This window comes from Bombus impatiens, unplaced genomic scaffold (genome assembly GCF_000188095.3).
Source record: "Bombus impatiens unplaced genomic scaffold, BIMP_2.2 scf_0318, whole genome shotgun sequence".
In the NCBI taxonomy this organism is placed as follows: Eukaryota; Metazoa; Arthropoda; class Insecta; order Hymenoptera; family Apidae; genus Bombus; species Bombus impatiens.
Genome location: NT_176737.1, coordinates 1,884,117 through 1,906,047, shown reverse-complemented (window position 1 = coordinate 1,906,047; position 21,931 = coordinate 1,884,117). Strand labels below are relative to the sequence as shown.

General features: G+C 35.9%; 5 protein-coding genes across 20 annotated transcripts in view; 3 read left to right on the top strand and 2 right to left on the bottom strand.

Moving 5' to 3' along the window:
• Window positions 1-11,108, bottom strand: part of LOC100741742 (septin-7) — a 47,159-nt gene extending 36,051 nt beyond the window's left edge. The window contains exons 1-2 of one of the 4 annotated variants that reach the window (XM_033320494.1): window positions 11,039-11,108; window positions 7,755-7,756 (exon numbers count right to left, since the gene is read on the bottom strand). Coding sequence is in view for 3 of the 4 variants with exons in the window: in XM_024367348.2 (XP_024223116.1) it covers window positions 1,599-1,647 (49 nt within the window). In the remaining variant the exon portion in view is untranslated. The other 3 variants (XM_024367350.2, XM_024367349.2, XM_024367348.2) reach the window with 3 other exon arrangements.
• Window positions 7,828-9,450, top strand: LOC100741624 (lysophospholipase-like protein 1). Its single transcript, XM_003489207.4, has 4 exons — window positions 7,828-8,486; window positions 8,595-8,719; window positions 8,799-9,059; window positions 9,141-9,450. The coding sequence occupies exons 1-4, from the start codon at window positions 8,408-8,410 to the stop codon at window positions 9,372-9,374; spliced, it is 699 nt and encodes a 232-aa protein (XP_003489255.1). The 5' UTR covers window positions 7,828-8,407; the 3' UTR covers window positions 9,375-9,450.
• LOC100747604 (putative uncharacterized protein DDB_G0289263) lies at window positions 9,638-15,441 on the top strand. 6 transcript variants are annotated; one of them, XM_033320496.1, is made up of 5 exons: window positions 11,221-11,588; window positions 11,662-11,677; window positions 12,835-13,179; window positions 13,309-13,543; window positions 13,611-15,441. In XM_033320496.1, exons 3-5 carry the CDS (start codon window positions 12,840-12,842, stop codon window positions 14,524-14,526), a joined length of 1,491 nt encoding a protein of 496 aa, XP_033176387.1. In that variant the 5' UTR covers window positions 11,221-11,588; window positions 11,662-11,677; window positions 12,835-12,839; the 3' UTR covers window positions 14,527-15,441. The 6 variants fall into 6 exon arrangements, with proteins under 6 accessions (XP_012240553.1, XP_033176387.1, XP_033176388.1 ...); XM_012385130.3 differs by lacking the exons at window positions 11,221-11,588; window positions 11,662-11,677 and adding an exon at window positions 9,638-9,753; XM_033320497.1 differs by lacking the exon at window positions 11,662-11,677.
• Window positions 15,442-15,756: 315 nt separating this feature from the next.
• LOC100741503 (RRP15-like protein) lies at window positions 15,757-17,973 on the bottom strand. 7 transcript variants are annotated; one of them, XM_012385133.3, is made up of 5 exons: window positions 17,838-17,973; window positions 17,183-17,326; window positions 16,413-16,833; window positions 16,121-16,337; window positions 15,757-16,037 (listed from the first exon to the last, which is right to left on the bottom strand). In XM_012385133.3, the coding sequence occupies exons 3-5, from the start codon at window positions 16,787-16,789 to the stop codon at window positions 15,912-15,914; spliced, it is 720 nt and encodes a 239-aa protein (XP_012240556.1). In that variant the 5' UTR covers window positions 16,790-16,833; window positions 17,183-17,326; window positions 17,838-17,973; the 3' UTR covers window positions 15,757-15,911. The 7 variants fall into 7 exon arrangements, with proteins under 7 accessions (XP_012240556.1, XP_033176405.1, XP_033176406.1 ...); XM_033320514.1 differs by lacking the exon at window positions 17,183-17,326 and adding an exon at window positions 17,650-17,737 and having other exon boundaries at window positions 17,834-17,959; XM_033320515.1 differs by lacking the exon at window positions 17,183-17,326 and adding an exon at window positions 17,650-17,737 and having other exon boundaries at window positions 17,838-17,949.
• On the top strand, window positions 17,835-21,814 carry LOC100741384 (ADP-ribosylation factor-binding protein GGA3). 2 transcript variants are annotated; one of them, XM_024367352.2, is made up of 11 exons: window positions 17,835-17,964; window positions 18,462-18,622; window positions 18,941-19,174; window positions 19,264-19,437; window positions 19,509-19,728; window positions 19,923-20,255; window positions 20,394-20,529; window positions 20,690-20,979; window positions 21,153-21,319; window positions 21,444-21,554; window positions 21,632-21,814. In XM_024367352.2, exons 1-11 carry the CDS (start codon window positions 17,928-17,930, stop codon window positions 21,722-21,724), a joined length of 1,956 nt encoding a protein of 651 aa, XP_024223120.1. In that variant the 5' UTR covers window positions 17,835-17,927; the 3' UTR covers window positions 21,725-21,814. The 2 variants fall into 2 exon arrangements, with proteins under 2 accessions (XP_024223120.1, XP_003489253.1); XM_003489205.4 differs by lacking the exon at window positions 17,835-17,964 and adding an exon at window positions 18,169-18,310.
• The last annotated feature ends 117 nt before the right edge of the window (window positions 21,815-21,931 follow it).

Below are 21,931 nucleotides of genomic sequence, written 5' to 3'. Positions count from 1 at the left end.
ATAAACATTACGTGATAATACAGGGTGGTTGGTAACTGGTGGTAGAAACGGAAAGGGGGTGATTCTACGCGAAAAAAGGAGTCGAAAATATAGAATACAAATTTTTTTTTTTAATTTTTCCATCGAGACAACGATCTACAGGGAGATCGGTTATAACGCGCCGCAGGCGTACCGAGCGAAAATTCAAAGTCGATTTTCTCGAGAACAAAGCCTCGAACGAAAAATTGTTATTCTACATTTTCGACTTCTTTTTTCGCCTAGAATCACCCCCTTTCCGTTTCTACCACCAGTTACAGCCTGTATATTAAGAAAAATATTTGCACGTTTTTGGTAGCCGCGTTCAAAATGAAAAATCTGATACCAGCCGTTTCACATGGTTCGCTAGTTCTAGCCTTAATAAATATCTCGCGTTTCGAACTTATTTTTGCGGATACCCGAAAAGCGATCATTTTTTATACATATAATTATCACGTTCTCCTCCGTCAAAGCCACGATGTTCAACGGTTGTGCAAATTCTCCAAATAAATGAATTGCTTTAGGTAACTCGAAAATTGGTTATCGCGCATTAAATTACGTAAAATGGCTATCGAGTACGCTTGTTTGTATTATTACGAGCAGAGTTTCATCCGAGTATGTATATCGCGCCTCAATTATTATACCGTTACGTTCGCCACACGTTCTTTCTTTTTCGTCATCTTGCTCGATTATTGATTTGTATTCTAGACACTGTCAATCTACACTGTGGAACGCAGCGAAGGAATTAACGTAATTGAAATTGGCAAAGTGCCGAGGACAACCTTATTGGGCAATCGGGTCATTCGATTAGGCGATCCGCTAATTATCTCGAGCAGGGTATTAACGCGTTAGAACGTTACGGTGGAACGTACTCGTTCTGATTCTACTTTATCCATACACAGATACGTGTTCGTTGGAAAATGCATCTTTCCCTGCTAACTCGTGCACGTACATAAATAATTATCTTTATACCGGTTAACGATGTTTCCAATTCTCAAGATATCTCCTCAGATATCGTTCTCGTTCCAATGGACTAGAACGACGATCCGATTAAAAAAAAGCTACGTCTTTCGAGCGAGCAATTTCATCGAAATATCGATAACGCGATGCGAATTAATCCGTCTCGTTCGACGAAAGTGGAACACGCGTAAATTGTGCCTGTCGATTTCACGGAAGGGTCATAGTCGCGATTCGGCCATTCAAAAATCGAATTAAACGACTCGATTTTCTGAAAATATCTTAATTTTAATGGCAGGCTAGCATCGTAGAGGCCAAACGACCAAATATGAAACTGTACCACCTGCCTAGATGGAAAAGATATTATTTTCGCGATTATAACGTTGGAGAGTAGAATCGTGGAAAGATTTTGAACGAAACGTTAATTCGTCGATCGACCAACGTTAATTGCGTTTAACGTTGACCCTTAATGGATCGATCGCTTCACGACCATAGCCAGCCAAGATACATACGTACAACGAATTGACCCTAATTTCTCTGGCGATCGAAAAATCAAAAGTTTTTTTATTATACGCCGCTAGGTCGTTTCATTGGTAATTAACGGAACCGCAAAAGAAGTCGCTTACGTGTATTTTGCGGGATAAACACCACGGTGGAGGTTTCCATTTCGATCATTGGAATATCAACTCCTCCCCTTTACTTTGTCGCTGCTATCAAACTTTTTCTTTCGGGCTTGAAACTCGCTGGAATCACGGGACCAGCTCGAGACGCGAGTAAACGTGGCACGAAAATAGATATCGCAAAAAGTAGAGAACCGCGAAAATGCCGGTGTCGGATCTTAAATATCATGAGAATTCCCCTTGTGCTGGTTCTGGCACATCCATTCGACCGTACTTCAGCTCCGCCACATCCTGCGGCCCATCGTCGATCCGATCCTCGCGTATTTTTCGCTATCCTTGATAAAGCTCGTACGCTTGGGGAAAACGGTACACGATAGAAGAAACGTTGATCCTGTTTTTAAATTTCACGCTAAAGTTCTCCGCCAAAGACCAAGTCTCGGCGAAAGCGAAAGAGGTAAAGAAAGCAAAGAAAGTATACCGTTTTCAAGATGCGAAAAGATATATGAAACCCTCGCTCGATATTTCCGGCTCCTTTTCGTAACCGCTAACGAACAGACGAAGCGACGCTGGAAAATAGAATAAATCGACCGATGAAAAAATTGCAAATGTTGCGCGAGATGTTGCGTTGGCGCGGTGTTGGCGCTTAAGCGGATAAAACGTTGAAACGTTCTTCCTCGTCGTGGAACCGAAAAAGAGGACGGGAGAGAAAAATTCCAAGAGCGCAGCATCGAAACGTCGAAAGCAAATTATCGAAGACCTCCGAGCGCGATATCGCTCTAAACGATAGATAAGGTTAGCGAGGAATTCCTCTGCCACGTTCCTACGTACGTAAAATATCGTAGTAAACTACTAAACGCGTAACAGATGATCAAGCGTAAGTGCGTGTAAAATCAGATCGAACAGATGGAATTAACAAGACGGCTGTCCCGTTCGTTTCTCTCTGGATCTCGATATCGGACGCTCCTCGTTTCACCTCGGTCACCTCGTATCGACGAATCGGATAACGCGAGATAAATCGCGACCGAAGCGAGATTCCTAAGATTTGCGCAGCGCTACAAAAGCGGCGGAAGACTCGAAATTAGATTGGAGCGAGGGAGAGCTATCGACTGGAAATTTCACGGCGCGTTTTCTCGTTACTCGCGCGGAACGAAAGCGTTTGAAATTCCATCGATTCCTTCTTCCACCGATCGAACCACGGCTCTGCCGGATGAAACGATCTCGATCGATGAAAACGGTGCTCGCGATCACCGATCGCTCGGACGACCCGGCTAACTTCATACGCTCGCTTCGTCCTTGGTCCGATCCTTTGTTCGCTCGGTCGTATCGAAATACGATCGGTCGTCCAACCGAAACACGGAATCTCGATTCCTTCTCATCGAACACGCGCGTTTTCCATCGTCGAGGGTGGAGAATCGTGGCGGAGACAAAGAGCGATCGAGAGACAGCAACGTCGAATCGACTGCTCCGATTACAGTCCAAAGCGTTTAAACCACACTGCTACCACTACCACTGCTCCGTTCGTTATACACATGGCAAGGATTGCACTCGTGGAATCGCAAGAAATTCGAAGAAACGGAGGAAGAACGCGAAAAGAATCGGATCCTCGTGTACCGGTTAGCGACGTTCGGTAACTCGGTGGAGGGCTCCGCGTGTCTACACTCTATACGTCGAATACAGAAAGTGTACTAAAATGTTGACGAGGCACGCGGGTTCACGATCGGCCAGCGGCGTGGCGGCGAGCCTCCGCGTGTTTCACGTGCCGGCGATGAAGTGGCCGGCCGTTCTCTGTGCGCGGCACAATTATAATGTTAAACCTAGCGTCTTCTCTCTGCCTCCCTCTTTTCTTTCTTTCCATCTTTCTATTTTACGTTCCGGCCGGTGCACCGGTTCTAAGCTGCCGTCGCTCTTGCCCCGTCGATCACCCGCCCAACTTCCATCCTATACGCACCGCGCATTCCGATTTATTAATTATTTTTATTCCATCGTATCATCGCGTATCGATTTGCATAGGAACGCGCGCATAATCTATTACGCATCTGTAGCGACGCGTTTAACGCTTTAGCGCCAAGTATTCCAATAGATTTCGAGTGAAAGGTGCCCCTTTTACAATCCATCGCCTTCGTATTTCCGTAAAATGGTATTTTTTTAATGGACAGAAAAATAGACCGAAGAAAATGTCTAATTCATTGGCTTTCGTCTCGCGCGAAACGAACAAGCTTTTGGAGATCTTGGCGGAGAAATTTTCTATGAAACTAATTGCAATTAAAAATAACCGTGGCAAAGGCCTCGGGAAACACATTGCGACCCTCTTGAGTTAGTCTCGAGTTGAGAGTCGCCGCGACCCTTTTTGTCGGAGATCTGGGCTTTTACAGCTTCGAAAAGAAATCTTACACGCTCTTTCGAAATGTTACGTTTCTCCGTACAATTTTTCTAGGAAAGTAGAGAATCGAAAATTTGATACAGGATCGTCTAACTTGAAAGTTATATGTCACTACGGAATAGGCATAGCTGTAGAAATAAACGAGAGGTCGATGACACAGAGGTAAAGACAGAATTGGAAGAAAGTTTGATTTTTAACGGCGAGCGATGGCTTTTTCTTTCTCGTGGAATAACGTGGATGAAATATCGACGGCACATGGAGAATCCGAAACGAAAGAAGCCTCTTTCTACGCTTGTTGTGAATAATACATGACGCGGAGTTGCTCGCTGTGTCGAGTACGTATATATATGTATATTCGAAATTCGAGTCGAATAAAATTCATTTTGCGCAAACCGAGTCGAAGAATTCAGCTGTTCAAACGATTGCTTCGCTATTCGATTGTCTTTTAACGCTACCAAATATTTACACGATGTTCTTATTTTGACGAATATATTAGGCGATCCCGTAAGTTCGTGCGGTTTTTCGAGCGGTTATATATGTTATTTTTTTTAAACACCTATGAATCGTTGTTTTAGATATTTTCAGAATATTTGACATCTCTTGAACTGTCAAATTTCGTGATTTTTCAACAAGATCCCGAATTTTATCTTCGTCTGTTCGAGGAGGACGCCCGGAGCGTTCCTCGTCTTCTAAACAGAAATTCCCAGCTCTAAAACGTTGCAACCACTTCCTACAGGTGCGAGATGAAAGCGCATTTTCCCCGTAAACGGCACGTATGTTTTTCGTGGCAATTGTTACAGAACTTCCTTTCCGAAATTCATATCACCGTGTTCGCTATATTACGATCTTATACCCACGAAAATCTGCTCTAGCCTGTTCTCGATCAGCTAAGCTCGAGTGCATTGGTCCCTTATCGCCGTATGTTTATAAATCGACGCATGAGACGTATACGCAAAAGTCGGCACGAACTTACGGGATGACCTAATAATTAGAAAAAGCTGCGAGTCAGAAAATTCGCTTATCTACTAAATATTAATCGATGCACCTTGGTATGTTACCAACGAAACAATTCACCGCGACCTCGAGATACCCACAGTCAAAGAGGAAATAGCAAAATATAGCGACAGATATAGCAAAAGAGTCGACAAACACCGAAACCCCCTAATCACTGGACTACTTGATACGACGGACCAGATTCGCAGGCTGAAGAGACACTACCCGCTAGACCTAAACGCTAGATTCGATTAGTTATCTAAATTAAGTAATATTTACTTATTTATAATACTTGCTTATAAATTATACTCATCTATAAGAAGTATTAACTTATTATAAATAAACAGCCATGTCATTGCGCCACGCCAGAAAAATTACTGAAAATTCTCAACGCGAGAATTGATTGTAATTTTAATAAATAAATAAAATCTACCAAATATCATAGAGAGTGCTATACTACGAATATTTTACATATCTCTTTGTATCTTCGACATTCCTTTAAACGCCCTAGAGAATTTGGAAATGTCTATTGATAATTTATCGATAAATTATCGGTTACGGTATCGTGCTATCGATAAGATAAAGATTACAAAAGTGAAATTCCAACATGTGGCCGTATAATTTACTTACATTCTCGTTTGCTCTGCCTTATCTTACATACATATGTACATATACCGAATTAACCACGCTATCGATAAGTTGCTAATATTTAACTAATGTTTTTCAGTCGGCGATCGTTTAAATAGAAGCTTCGATTCAGGATGCAGTCGGAAGAGGCGACAAGAAGAAGTTCGAGCCATCTTTAAATACAGATAGCTATTCATTCAAGTTTAGCTTCGAGGTCAGACAAATGAATGTACAATAAAGCAAGGTTCGGAATGCGTCGCCAATCAGTAATAACTGATCGTTATATTTCCTTTTTTCCCTCGTCGCTCCTTGCCCGATGATCCCTCGTATTCAACGTAAAATTATTTCACAAGCGAAATCGAAGAACGATCTGAAATTATTCGTTTCGTTAGCCCATTAAAGGTGTTACAAATATGTTAAATTCTTTAAACGTAGGAAAATTGTAAGATCCAGGTGGGAGAATTAGCGGCGAGAAAGACACTAAGCAAATGCCTGAAATTTATCGTTCGTAGTCAGAATGTTAGGAAAGAAACGAATGACCGAACAAACAAACTAAAGGAACAGAATTCGATAGTGTAAATTGATCGAAAAATGTGACGAATGAAATGCTGCGTTAACGCAATGCGTTCGTCCTTAATGGATTAGAAACAACGATATGATTGTAACTTTCTTTCGCTAAGGATATAGATAGACATACCTTTCAGGAAGAAAGTAAAAAACACGGACAGGCAAGATGTACATACTCGCTATTATTGCATTACTACCGAGATCAAAATATATGCGACAGATATGATTTCACCGAGTCGCGTAGAATAATAGTTTAATGTTACACGAGTAAAGAAAACGAGCTAGTTGGGGGCACCGCATTACGGCCACTGGTAAAACAGCTGGATCACAAACATTAACACTATACGCTAATATTAGATGCTACTGTATGATATTCCTTCCGTACCACAACGATATTCCTGATATTTTTTTAATAAATACTAATGTTACAAACTATAAAATAATAAAAAATAATTTCTACAGGGTAATTTAAAATAATCGAGTTGTATTATTTTTGTTGCGAGACACAGAGCGAATGTAATTAAGATAAACAGCGCGCAGGAAGAGAGTTCAGCTCTCAGAAAAGATTTGTTTTGATTCCTCCTGGTTAACTTGAGATGGCAATTTACACCGTGCTATTTAGACCACTTGTGTACGGTTGAGTAAGTGATGGTGATAAGTGAGATGAAACATAACATTGAACTACACCGTACAACCAGTAATGCAAGCTGCACGATCTTCTACAGCGAGAGTAGAAAGAAAACTCTGTCTTTAATTCCTACTAGAAAAAGCTAGTTGACGAGAAATTTACATATACTTATCCTGATCTTAACAAATGCTTATTTAAATCATTAAATCATTTTAAGTATTTTAATTGTATTAAGATTGTCCGAATCTGAAATCGCATACGCACATTATGCATGGTGTACACGATGCTTGTAATGAAAAATACACATATAGTACTATAATATTGTTATCCGATATTTATTGCAATAGGGAGTCGCTTATTAATTATCGCACAATATTCCTATAGGTAATACAAAAAAGTGAGAATATATTATGTTTCGCACAATGTTTTCATAAAATGTTGCTGTTGACAGAGTTCACACGAAAAGAGAATAGTAAGACTGCACACGGTGCAAAAGAAGGTAAGAATGAACTACGCGTTGTAGGATGACAAAACTCAGAGGAATCTCGATTCTAAAGATATATATGATGCAATCGTAAAGGGCAAAAAGTAATAATGCAATTTATGTGGTTAAATTAAAACGGTCGAAAATGTGTTTCATCAAATAGTTGGTAGGTTAGGTCGGCTGCTGTATTGACCGGGCAGTTACGGCTTACGGCGCTGTGTATTGACGCAAAAATTTGGCGCCCTCAAAATGGTTGTCTCGACGAGCCATCGAATTTCTACGTATTGAACGCGTTGAAGGATGCTTCTCGCTACTCACCACTTCTCTGCATCGTTCCGCTAGGTCGTTACGATTCATTAAACATAACTCTACCGATCGAACAGCGTGAGAAAAATTTTAGCAGAACACCACCAACGTATCCATCGACACGACACCAAACCCTGTCAACGCGACCAACTACTCATGCCTTAACCCAGCCGCTACCGCTGTCTGGCATGCGTTTTCAAATGATCTCGAAGAAAGTCGAATGGTAATCGAGATATGCGTGCGCAGAAACGAGGTTATGTCAACGATTCGGCCATCGAGCGAAAACTTTTTATAAACAATTGACTTTCATCGTACAATTTCTATGAAAATACTTCGTATTTGTTTCGACTACGTCATGATATATATTTAACGTCGAGATATTACCATGCTATAACTTAGATTGATACTTTAATTTACGATAATTGATAAATATTTGAATTAGAAGAGACACGTATACTTTACATGGCATACATAACGTGGCTTTATTTACCAAAGTGCATTGTATAAATGTTTTTAATAAATTTACACACTTTTTATCCCTGTTTGCAATTAGTAAAAAGAATAAATATATATTAAATATGTACATATATATTTTATTAAGTCTGTCGTACAATTTTTAAACGTTGTGAACTACCTTCACGGAATAGGAATATTTAATTATTCGTTTAGGAATTGTAAGTTCGAAATGTTGGATGTCTTGCTCTGCACGATAAAGGGAAGATAACGACCATAAGAGAGTAGATAATTATATAAACAATATGAAAAGTCATCAATCAGTTTTTGGTTGTTGACTAGTTTGGTGTCGTCATCGATAAAACGTTAAAAGTGATATGGCTAAGCTACCTAAGATTAACGTTGTAAATGCCAGTAACGTCCATAGTGCTAGTCTATTCCTTTTTCATGGATCAGGTATATTTATATTACTTGTCAATAAGTTTTTATTTATTATTGATTACTTTTTATATGAAATAATTAGTAGGTGAACGTTGAAAGTCATTTTTTATATTACTATTTCAGGAGCTACTGGGAGTAATTTTAAAGAGTGGATCGACATTCTGAATAGGGAGGAATTAAAATTTCCACACATAAAAATTATTTACCCTACCGCACCTCTTCAACCTTATACACCTCTTCATGGGATGGTAATACGATAAATTGACACGATAAATTTAAAACGCATAAAACAGATTGATAATGTATACAAAATAATTGTTATTTTAGCAAAGCCATGTATGGTTCGATCGTAAGAGTATATCTATAGAAGCCCAAGAAGACGTTCAATCAATAAATTCAATGTGTATAACTATCGCAGAACTTATCGATAAAGAAATTTCTGATGGTATACCAAACGATAAAATCGTTGTTGCTGGTTTCTCAATGGGAGGAGCCCTATCGATGTATTTATCATATAGGTACAAATTATCTTTAGCTGGATGTTGCGCTATGTCTAGCTTTCTTAATAAAAATTCATTTGTATATCAGGTACATATGCGATATAAACGCCCATATTATTATTTTTTAATATCAACACATTTGACGCTTGTTTTTTGTTATCACGCATAGCATTTGAAAAACAATCCAGAAATACACGCTCCGCCTCTTCTGCAATTTCACGGTGTTGATGATAAACTGGTCCCAATAAAATGGGGAGAAGAATGCTATAACAATCTAAAAGAACTCGGTGTTAATACTCAATTTGTACCATTAAATAACGTAGATCACGAATTAAGTAGAATCGAGATACAGGCCTTCAAAGAGTGGCTTTTGGACATTTTACCACAGAAATTATCCGACTAATTTAGCTATACGAAATTTGTACTTTTGTAAAATATTGTTATAAATATTTTGATTAAATAAACGATATATGTATGAGGAAAAAATATATTTATTCTTGGAGCAAAATTTAGAAACTAATAAGAAACTAAAATATTAAAGTAAGAGAGATGGGAAAGGGTAGAAAAAACTACAACGATTTTATGTACGAGAGTGGGGAACAGGATAGGAGGGAGGTAAACAAGCGCCATCGAGGAGAGCATCGACGAATCGTAAGCCAGTGGTCTCAAGGGGTCGTGAGAAGGTGCTGCGCCCCACAAGCAACGGAGAAGTTCGAGGGTAGTAAAGTAGTAACGTATTCGACACACTGGCCTCATATACCGGATATAACCCACATATTAAGGTACATACAACGAATAAATACTACCGTTTTTGTAATCGTTATCCTTTCGACGAAACGAAGATCTAAAAGAAGTCAAAAGTTCAAATGTTACTGTGTTACTTTGTATAGATCAATAGTTATAAATCGTGATACAAGTATTATGCAAATATTGTTGAGACTAAAAGTGATTATGTAGCGTGAAACTTACCCCTCGAATTTACTACGTATTATCACATGTACACAGTTTTATCTTTCAGTGTGACAATAATGTGCGATAATGATGTGCGTGAATCATGGCTACGACATTGTTCAAATATATTATTACAAACAAGTATTATACTTGCATTTAACTTGTAATCGAATAATCTCAATCTCGAAGAATTGCTAATTAGTTCGATCTGATTTTACAAACAATTAAACGAATTCGATTTAGAAATATACGTATATTTGTGACGTTTCTAGATATTACATCAAAATTATACGGTGTAGAGAAAAGAAATATTTTGAAAAGTTATTGCGTGAATGCACAATGAATCGACAGTAAATAATATTTTTTTTCTTTTTGTATCATATAATTTGTACTTTACAATTTGTTCAGCTGGACATTCGGTAAATTGTAAATAATATGGCGCGCCTTCATCTGCAATCGATGACGTCAAAGTCAACGGAAAGGGATGTCAACGATTCGATTTAACAATTAAATGGAATGCCTGCATCCTTGCAAAGGTTTCAGATGAAAATATGTCAAACGTGAAACGAATGAAATGAATATCGTTCGCCGATAAGAGCGTTAATTAAATTGAAACGTATATCGTATGTCATCGAGTGTTATGCAAAATTTGTCGCACAAGTAAATATCGTTTGACTCGAACACGACATAGCCAAAAGAATTCTCGAATTCGTCGCTGTACTATATAAAAACCGTACTGCGTCTGATGAAATCGATCGGCAGACGTTTCAGGAAACTTGAATTTTCAATCGATGAAATTCAATCTTGTTACAGTATACAGCTATCTAAAAGAAAACGAAGATAACAGAGGAGAACAAAGAGGAACGAAAAGAAACGGCGCTAACGAAAGTACGTGACGAGGAAATGTCGCGATGAGATACGACGATAGGACCTAAGCGTCGGAACTTAGGTCGTGAGGAGGGGAACACGGCTAAGAAATAAGAAACGAAATGTATCGGCCAGCGGACGTTCCTAATTGAAAAATAGAGGCATCGAAGGCGAAAAGCAGCAGGTTGATGTTAAGTGGGGAGATATTAAAATGGGTCAAGAGTATCTCCATGATGACAGTGTACTTACGTTGTTCGACTTCACGCTCGATGCCTTCGTGAAGAGATTCTCCTGCGAACTCGTCGCGAGGATCATCGAGTCCGCGATATAATATAACACCTTCATCGTTTTCTCCAATGTCATTGACAACGAGCTTCAAACTGGTTCCAATGTAAATTACTAATCCTGTCCGCGTAATATTTCGCGATAAATTTTAAAACGAGCAAATTTGCCGCGGAAATATAATAATTTATTAAGAGATAGAAAAGAGAAATGAGATTGTTAATGGAATTATTATCTTGTCGTGTCAACGATAAGTAACTAACGTATCACTTAAGTTGTGTGTACGTTACTTGAATTGTTGTTAGTTTATGTAGAAACTTTAAATCGCGCAATGCGATACGTTACGGGCAACGGCTGTCGACATAATCATTTTGTGTTTAAAAATCGTTGAAGGGAAGAAAGGAATATTTTTCTGCGAAATTTAAGAAGATTATTTTCGTGGTGTACGAATCGCGCAAAATTACGGAGTCTGTGTCCACCACGGGGGCGACTTGGCTGTACAACATTACTACCCAAGGTAAATGAATTTTTTTATATTTAATTACACCTTTACCTAATCGATGTTACATACAATTGATTTCAAATAAAAGGGACTTGAAACTTGTGGTAAGAGAAAGAAACGAAGATTGTTTCAAAGGATACTACTACGTACATATATTTATGATACATGTATCTGTTATGCAAGAAAATCAATTTATTAAATATAACATATCGCAAATCGAAACGATGCGTTTCGAGTTGAATAATTGAACGAAAACATCATGAAATATATTTGCATTTTGCTAATGAAGAAACCGCAGTTCCAAAGTTTAGCTACGACAATTACCAGATTACCACTTTCTCTGTATCAGAAAACGTACGTAATATTCCGACACTTTCCAAGTAATCTATGAACCTAGGTACGATTGGAATTACTGACCCACTATCGTCGCCTGTAATATGTCAAGATTACCGCACTCTTCTCACTTTCACCTTACTTTACTTCCCGACAGATAACGAAACATATTCCGTTAGCGTAAAGCGTAAGAGAGAGCGTTCCAACGTTCCAAGTTGTTTCTCGCGCGTGTTATAATCGATGCGCTTCAGGTAGCTTCATTACCATTACCATTACCGTACAGTACGATCATTTCTCTGTTCATCGAACTCCGTGACAACGATGTATAACGGTTAATATGTAAAATGTATCTACGTAAAAATAATTTATACCGTTAATTGATAGAATAAGAGAAGGCAAACGAAAGGAAAAGATCGATTTTGATGGAATCAACGTGGGTGAATGTGGGTATGCTAAAAGCATTGCAGCAGCGATGGAAAACGTACAATTAATTTTTCGAATAATGTAATAAAATGTTCGGTAAACGACGATCAAATTTTCCTTGCGTTAAAATTCATCGCACAAAATTGGATTATTGCCAAGAACAGATGCGTTAGTATCGCTATTTACTCCGCATTGCGGATTGAAATACATTTATCGCGCGAAAGGGAAAATGTTTGCGATTAATGTCCGATTGTTCCTGCGAAACGTGTCCAATAGGCTGAAGCGGAGCTCGCCGCGAGAGAATAATACCTGAACTTGGATTTCTTTTATATAACATGTTAGCGCATAAAATAACTAAATACAGAGAATACAACAGGGTAAAGTATCTAAATATAAGATAAAATAAGGAAGTAAAGAAGTTGATTCAAACTATTGTGGTTCATTTATGTATGAGCCAATGATATTAACTAATCTATGATATTTAAGAAAGAAATGACGATTACAGGGGAGATGAGCAACAGCGCTGGGTTAGGATTCGGCATCGGTCTCGGCGGCGGCGGCGAAGGTCCAGTCCTCACAGCCGCTCAACAACGCCAAGGGGTAGTCACGTTTTTGGTGATGCTAGCTGTGCTCTGCTTTATATTCGCTTATTGCTGTTGGGGCGCACCGTTCTGCAGATCATTGTGCAGACGACATTGTTGCTGCCAACTCGAAGATCCAGAGCCGGATTCACGATTTAGCAATAACGATCAAACTATGGTAGCAACACCAACGATTATTCTCTTGCCACACGGTAGGATGCTCGTTGTGGATGGTACGATCTTCACGCAGTTTCAAACCGATCCAACTGGTGAGATTGCTAACATGTAGTAAACTTCGGTGCTCCTTTCTTCTTCTTCTCCTTTTCTTTCAAGTTGTAGAATATCAACGAATCGAAGACGAAAATGTTAGTTACTCTATGTTATTTGTCGGATTTTAGGTTTAGATTTGGTGGAACTAGGTGATAGCGTACTACGTGCTCAAAGAAATCCACGAGGCATAATTCGACATCAGCTACAAAACAGCCAAGGTAGTATACTCGAGATGGATGCAGAAACGTCAAGCAAAGATAGCTTAGGATCCGTTGGGTGTTTTCCACCACCAACTTACGAGAGTATCTATGGTAAAGAAGAGTCGGATATGCCGCCATCGTATTCCGATATCTTACTACACAGGTCAGTTTTGATTCTAATGATATTTGCGATAATTTCTCTTTAATAGATTTGATAATTCTATCGTTAGGTTTGCCAATCTTCCTCACGAGATAGATATGCACGGTTATTGTCACGATGGCAAAGAAGAAATTGAAATGCAAAGTTTAGATGGTTGTCCGCATATACTAAGCAATCCGATGAATACAATAGCATACCCTTATGCGACCGTAACGAATTTCTCGAGTCAAAGCTTCCCACGAAGGACCGTCTCGAGAAATCCATCCATCATTAGCAATCCACTTGATAGCTATTACGTCGATAACGAATTAGAATTATACCGGTTGAGTCAGGAGATGGTACCACGAGTATTTAGTAACGCGAACTTTGAGACTCTTAGAACTTATCAAGACGAAACCTCGTTTTATAACGTGAACGGAAACGTAAGCGAACGACAAAGCGACACGTTGTCGAATAATGGAAATTATTGCTTGTCCGATAATAACATTCGAAACAACGAAAGAGTGATCCCAAATAATACCGATCAAGTATCGAGGAATATAACGTCGGCAAATGAGTTAATGAATACAAGAAATCTTGTTCGAAGCATGTCGAGAACTAGCGAAGAAAGCAGAAATAACATAGAAAATTCACAGAGAGATAACCAAGAGACTGGAGTAGTTTTCGTCCGGATATCACGTTCCGACGATTGCAACAATAGCCAGACTTCGCAAAACTGGTATAACGACGCAACTGAAAACGATAGGTCGAGAGCACAAGCAAATGAGGAAGATGAATCTAGTCTAAGAAATATACATCCCGAAAATGGCCAGACGGATGAAACCAATCACAATATGGAATCTAATCCGATAGGATATTATATAAGAAATCAAAGCACTGACGAGGCTGTCGGCAGGTCGCACAGGCTAGAAAGCGAGGCTGTTTATTCTGATGAAGAGACTAGAAATTTTGGAGCACTGGCAGACATTCGCGAAAGTCGGGTATAACGTGAGATATAACACTGAAAATATATGATAACAATCGATAGGAGGTAGAAAACTCTCTGACCAAAGGTGCATATGTCGATAATTACATTCTGTAAAAAGCTTATAATAAAAGTGAAAATATATTCTATTAATGTAACAGTTTATTTTCATGGAAATTAATTACTTTGAAACGTATCTTAAATAATAAAGTTCGCAGTACTAAGAGCGCTCGAAATTTAGTAGAGAAATCTATTATTCAATTGAAATTAATATTATTTCATTTATCAGAATCAAATATTTTTTTGTTAGTTTTTAATCTAAATGTACTATGATGGGTTTTAAGTCTATTTGTACACAAAAAGATAATTATAACATTTAAAAAAGCATGGAAAAATGCGGACAGATAATTCAACTGACCTAAGAGGATCACCAAATTGTTTAAGTCCTGAAAATAATTTTATATACAAAAAGGTACAATCAATTTAATTATGGCATAATAATAAGAGGAGAAAGACGAGGAAAAGTTAGTTCAGTCCGTCCAAGGGTTAATCTACACACTAGGTTCAGTAATTGTTAAGTAAATGACCGTCGTAAATGAATTCAAATATTTTTTACGCATTATTAGTAATCTATTCTACAGACTACTTGTTATATATTTGCTTTTTATATTATTTTAGTATAAAACGCAATACAGTTAACGATTTCTGAAATTCAAACTTAGATGCAACAAGCTCATAATTTATATTTTTACGTGTCACGAGAAAACAATGAATATAGAATACATAAAAGTAAGACGTGTATAGAATAACTGTTGGACACGTGTCCTATGTACAGGTCCTATGTACAGATTATGTATATGTAAATGTATCTCCCGAATTGAGTTTGAACTTACTACCCTAAAAGAACTGTGGCATAAATGCATAAGATGTACACTGTTATTTTACAAAAATATACTACGTGGCACTATTGTCCACGCACACATACTCACACACATGTCATATTTATATGACATAAACAAGATACAATGAAAATTGATTTTACATAGAGTCATATATGCGTTATAAATATACACTAAGTTACGTGAAAATTATACACTGAACACATTATTACCGTTGTTGCATAGATAAAAAAGATATCAAAGTAAAGCTACTAATGAAATAAAGTATTTAATAAAAAATTGAAACTTTGTTTTTAATCTACACTTTTTTCTAAATATATAGGTAATAAAAAAAGAATAGGAAACCAAAAATGTTAAAATAGAGGTAAAATTTTACTCGTAATAATTTAATTAAAAGATACTCTTTAATCGTCATCATGAATCGACGAGTGATAGTAGCATACCTTTAAATTAATTTTGCACGAATCATTTCTCACATATGTATAGGTATTTTATATTTTTTTACAATTTAATTGTCACTATCTACGTCTTCAGGGGCCGAAGAATCTTCATCCATGTCTTCCCGATCCCAATCCTTCAATTTCGTTCCCATTACGAAATCATCTCTCAGCACATTCCAAATTTCCTTCTCCTTCTATATGAGATATATATATTATCGTTTTTTCAGCATTAAATATTTGCTAATAATAATAACACTTGTCTAAGAAATACCTTTACCTTCTTTTTATGCTTTCCATTTTCTTGCGTTTCATTTTTTACATCATTATCTACTGGTATACTTTTACTTCCTCCCATAAGAACATCCAAGAATACAGTCTTATCGATATTTTTCAATACTTCATCGCGTTTTCTTTCTAATGGTCCAGCTTCTGATAATTTTTTGTTAATCTCACCTTGTTGTTGTTTAACTGCATTGAATAGTTGTACTACACCTCTACGATAAAAAATGATTATTTATTTAAAATAAACAAAAAAATTACATCCTCTATCCTTAGAGTAATTAAATTACTTTGTAGCAATCTTTTGTAATGTCCTTTCACGCTCTCTGTCCGTGATGCTTGGTTTTACTCTAATACCTAAATTTTTTTCTTTCCTCCTTTCTTTTATTCGTGGTTTTTTAACATTGGCATCTGCTTCTTCTAATTCCTCTGTTTTTATTTCCCTTTTCTCTTTCTCAATTTCAAATGACAACTTTTCTTTACCTTTTTCATCTTTCACGTCGTATAACCTTTTTGCTTTTGATAAAACTATTGTTTTCCTACGTTTTGGCTTTTTTGTCCGTAGAATTTTTTGCATAGCATCTGCCCACCCGGCATTTCCACCAGCTTCACTTTTTGCATCAGTAAGCTCGTCATCTTCAAATTCTTCTTCTTCTATATGTTTCATTTTTATAGATCTGCTTGGCCTCCCTAATTCCTCTGCTTCAGATTCTGAGGGAATGATCATCACTACTGTTTTTATTATCATTACAACGTTCTTTTAATTTCATTGCAATAATATTTATGAAATATACATATCAAGTAAAGTAAAAAATATCTTTACAAAATTGACACGAACAAGAATATTTAATAATTTCTTGAAACCACAAATATTAGATTAAACATGATAGGTTATGTAAGAAGAGAATCAGAATTTAAATAAATTCTAGATATAATCTTGTGAGTTTCTCAATGGTTTTCTCATGTTTATCTTATTATCTAACACGACTATTATTAATTAAGAAGAAAAAACCACATATTAATAAATTTGATTAAAGTCAATACTAACCCACGATCGTACCTTATGACTAAGAAACCAGGGAGAATATTTAAATAGAACTTATCTCGATTAATTCCTTACGTTCTAAACTTTCATTTGAACTCTCCTCGAAATTAAAAAATTCTTCCTAGGAGCCGAAAAATTTGGATTTTTTAATTTTACCACCTGTTGATTGGACATAATAAAATATGTATTATATTATGTATATTTCAGACGCAAATATTTCAAGATTAAGTGATGATAACGATATAATTATTAAGATAACTGTATTTGTTTTTTCATGCTTTACAAAAATATCGGAAAATAAATATAAGATTCTACTTAAAAGAATATTGATGACCTTAAAATCCTGTAAAAAAGAAATGATCATGAGAGAAAACTATTTCCAACGTTATATGTGGTTCCTGAAATAATGTAACTTTTTCCTGACAAATTTTTCCATACAACGATATAACAAATAAGGTAAATATTTAAGTAATCTCATTTACCTGGACCACCCTGTACATGCATATTAATCGAGGGCCAATCAACCATTTCATTACTCACGAACACGATGAAACTCTATGTATGATGAAACTGTAATGAACATTTATGAAGAATTCGTAATGTTATATTTTATTTTAATTATTATAGGTCTTTCCTATTTTTTCTATCGTGCAAGTACGTACGTACATACTGGATAACAAGATTCGAGAATTCTCGATTGAAATGTCTTTTCGTTTTCGATATTGCGTGCAACGAAGCAACATTTATTAAAGCGCCTCTCATGTCAGTTTTACAAGAACTACGAATAGAATTCCACAGTGAATTATACTTTACACTGCGAACAGCTGTTTGCCTCTAAGACTTCTCTAGACTTAATGAAATACTATTTTTTTTTTTAATATTTTCACGTAACTATAGCAGAAAAACCAAAATATAATAAGATAACAATTGTAAATGTGGAATCTCTCTTATCAAGAAATATTATATTTAATTTTAAGAGTATTGCTGTTTGCGAGGAAAAGCTCAAAATGGTATTTGTCAAATCTTTGTTCGTATTATCTATCAAATAAACACATGTAACCTAAAACGCGTGAATTTAAAGAAATTTAAAGGAAATTATAGAAATGGATGTTGTTGTTACAACAAGTTTAGAAGCCCTGATACGTAAGTTAAGATACCATATATTTATTTATTGTGTAGAAATGTCTATAGTAACAAAGACTGTCCATTTTATAGATATTCAGTTGTGGTTAATTTATTAAATATATCTTTTTTTCTTCTTTTATTTTTTCCTTCTTTCTTATCTTTTTTGTAGAAAGGGTAACAAATCCCCAAAATCAAAAACCTGATATAGCTGCAACCGAAGCATTCTGTGTGATGCTCACCAAAGAAGCAGAAGGTATTCAAATTGGCACTAAATTATTAGCACTGCGTATTCAATCATCTAACGAGACTGAAGCACTTCAAGCTCTTGCTGTAAGTTTCTTTGTCAAATTTCTGTCGCATAACAAATTCAGATGTAAAATTATTTCATTTCATATTATTTTATTTATTTAAAGTTATTCTAAAGAAAACCTGTATATATGTATGCATATATGTATACATATAGGAAGTAGAAGTCATTTTATTTTGATTGTTTTATTTGATTTATTGCTTATTGTTTAGTATTTGATACTTTTTGAATATAAATTTAAATTAAAAGATAATCTCTGGTAGTAAACCAACATACATATTGCACAAGTATAAGTTTTATCATTCTTATATGTTGTTTTTGGTTTTTAATTACTTTTACAGTTACTAGATACATGTATGAATAGATGCGGGCCGTCTTTTCACGCAGAAGTTGGTAAATTTCGTTTTTTAAATGAAATGATTCGTTTAGTTTCACCAAAGTATCTAGGTGGTAAAACGCCAGCCATGGTGCGCCAAAAAGTATTACAGTTGTTACATACATGGACAAGGGAGTATCCAAAAGAATTAAAAATTAAAGAAGCCTATGAAATGTTAAAAAAACAGGGTGTTATAGAAGTAAGTTCCATATATTATTTTTGACAGAGAGTTTAGTCTCCTTTTTTTTCAATCTTTTCTTAAGATGTGAAAATTGTACTTGTATTCAGGATGATTCCGTGTCTTTAAATAATACTCAAGAGGAAGGATTGAAAGCATTAAAAACTAAGAGTACGATATTTGATGATGAAGAGAAATCTAAATTGCTGCAGAAATTGTTGCAAAGTAAAAATCCTGATGATTTACAAGCTGCAAATAGATTAATTAAAACTATGGTGAGAGAGGTAAGTGTAATATGTATTTGAAAAATTGTAAAATAGTAGTTTTGCAAAATATATCAACTACTATTTTATAGGATGAAAGAAGAGTACAATTAAATTCACGTAGGATAATGGAGCTAGAGTCTGTTCATAACAATGCAAAATTATTATCAGAAATGTTAGATTCGTATAACTGTAATGAAACTAGTACGGAAGATCTTGAATTAATGAAAGAATTATATCAGGCTTGCGAACGATTAAAACCAATTGTGCTCAGATTAGCAAATGAAACCCAAGATAACGAAGGAATGCTTAGTAAGTATCTTATCGAAATTCGTTTAAAGAAATTTAACGAATACGAGAATTACTTTCTTTGTCTATTAAACAATCATTTCTTCATTCAACTTTTACTAATATCGAGTTAATAACTTGAGCATAAAATGTAAAAACTTACGTTATAATTATTAGTCGGAATTTTAAAGCCGTATCATGTTTAAATAATCTAATAGGTGATGTACTTGCTGCAAGTGATGAATTGGAACAAGTCTTTGAGAAGTACACCGCTATTATAGTTCATGGTAAATGTGTGAAGCCTAAAATAGACTCCGATATCAGTCCGTATTTATTAGATTTATCTTCTCCAATGGAGAATGTTCCTCTTGAAAGTGATGGTGTAAACGCAATGACCACAAATCATCAGTCAGATATGGAAGTTTTAGGAGATATCTTCAGTTCACTAGGGAAGTCTGAAGATTCAGAAATCTCTTCGGTTTCTGACGCAAATCTCTTAATGATCGAATCAGTCATGCAGCCAATTAATGTTTTACCTAAAAATAAAAAAGGTCCGTGAATGTAAAATATCTGACACATATGCTCTATCGATTGAATAACGCTGATATATTGAAAAAATCGAGCGTTTTTAATAATGAATTTGATCGATTAAATAAACGAACAAATGGTGAGTAACATTCCATTTTCAGATGAATTAATCAACACATCTGAAAAGAAAATTGACAGTAAAGCAAAAGCACTGGAGGAATTGAACGAATTGGGAGAGTCTTTGCTTAAACAAAGCTTATCAGGCATAGTATCGAATTCACGTGTAAAGTTAGGAAGGTTGGTAAAACGTACTTATACTCTTTAATTAGTTCCATTATATACAATTACGGCGTTTAGTAATAGTAGTAATAGTAGTAGTAAACAAACTACAAAAAATAGTATAAATCGTCCACCAAATATCAAACCTTTCAAACGTTTCAACGACCTTCCCTCGTAGCGGCAGTTCTTCACATTTTCCTAATTTGTCGGATACTACAAGTGTAAAAAACGACAAACTATCTGATATTCATCTTAAGTCAAGCGATAACATTCCATCTCACGATGATACAAATCCTCAAACCATCGAATCTAATGCAAATGAGAAGATAGAAACGAACCGATGTAACAATCGATCAAGTGTATGGGATGCTGCTTCAATAATACCGTCGACGGAAAATTCAGTTAGTCCCGAACCGGAGATTAAACCATTGACAGACATTAACATTAGCCTTCAAGATATTAAACCAGGTAAATTGTTGTTTCCTGTTCTTTTGCATCTATTGATATTATCATAAAAGTACATTATATCTTTGCCTAAAGACAGAGTACGATGTTATACCTCTTATTCAATGCCCGATATTTAACGAGACACGTTAGTAACGGTTAAAATAAAACTGTTCGTTCTATTGTTTATTCAATAGGTATTAATCCGCCTATGACAGTAATCGAAGAGAAGAATGGTATATCTGTTGTGCTTCATTTTGCTCGGGACAATCCAAGGCAAGATGTGTTTGTCGTAGTGATTACGACAATGAGTAAGAATTTGAAGCCACTTACCAATTACTTGTTTCAAGCAGTGGTGCCAAAAGTATGTTTTTAATATTCATCTAATTACTTTTCGTCGTTGTTATTGTCCATACAACTAGCAAATCATTACAATTCGATTAATTAAATTACTAACATTTGGAACTGAAAATATTTTGCCTTTTTAGAAATGTAAATGTAGACTACAGCCACCTTCTGGAACAGGATTGCCTGGTCATAATCCATTCTTGCCTCCATCAGCAATTACTCAAATTATGCTAATTGCAAATCCTACCAAGGTAAAACAATGAAAATATTTCTTTTGTATTTGAAATATTCACTGACTTTTTTTAACCTGATATAATCCGTTTTGTAGGAAACGGTATCATTAAAGTTTATGTTAAGTTATACAATGGACAATGAAACTTTCACAGAAATGGGTGAAGTAGAAAAGTTGCCTTTCATTTAAAGTACTTAAAGTATAATTACTAAGAGTAAACTCACAAAAATGCAGGTTCCAATAGCTAAAAGGAGAATAATATATATATATTATATATATTAACACATATTATATATATAATATGTACACACACATACACACGCGCGCGCACACACACAACAAACAAACAAACAAACAAAATTTTCCAAAATTGGAATCATGAGAAAGTAATTTTCT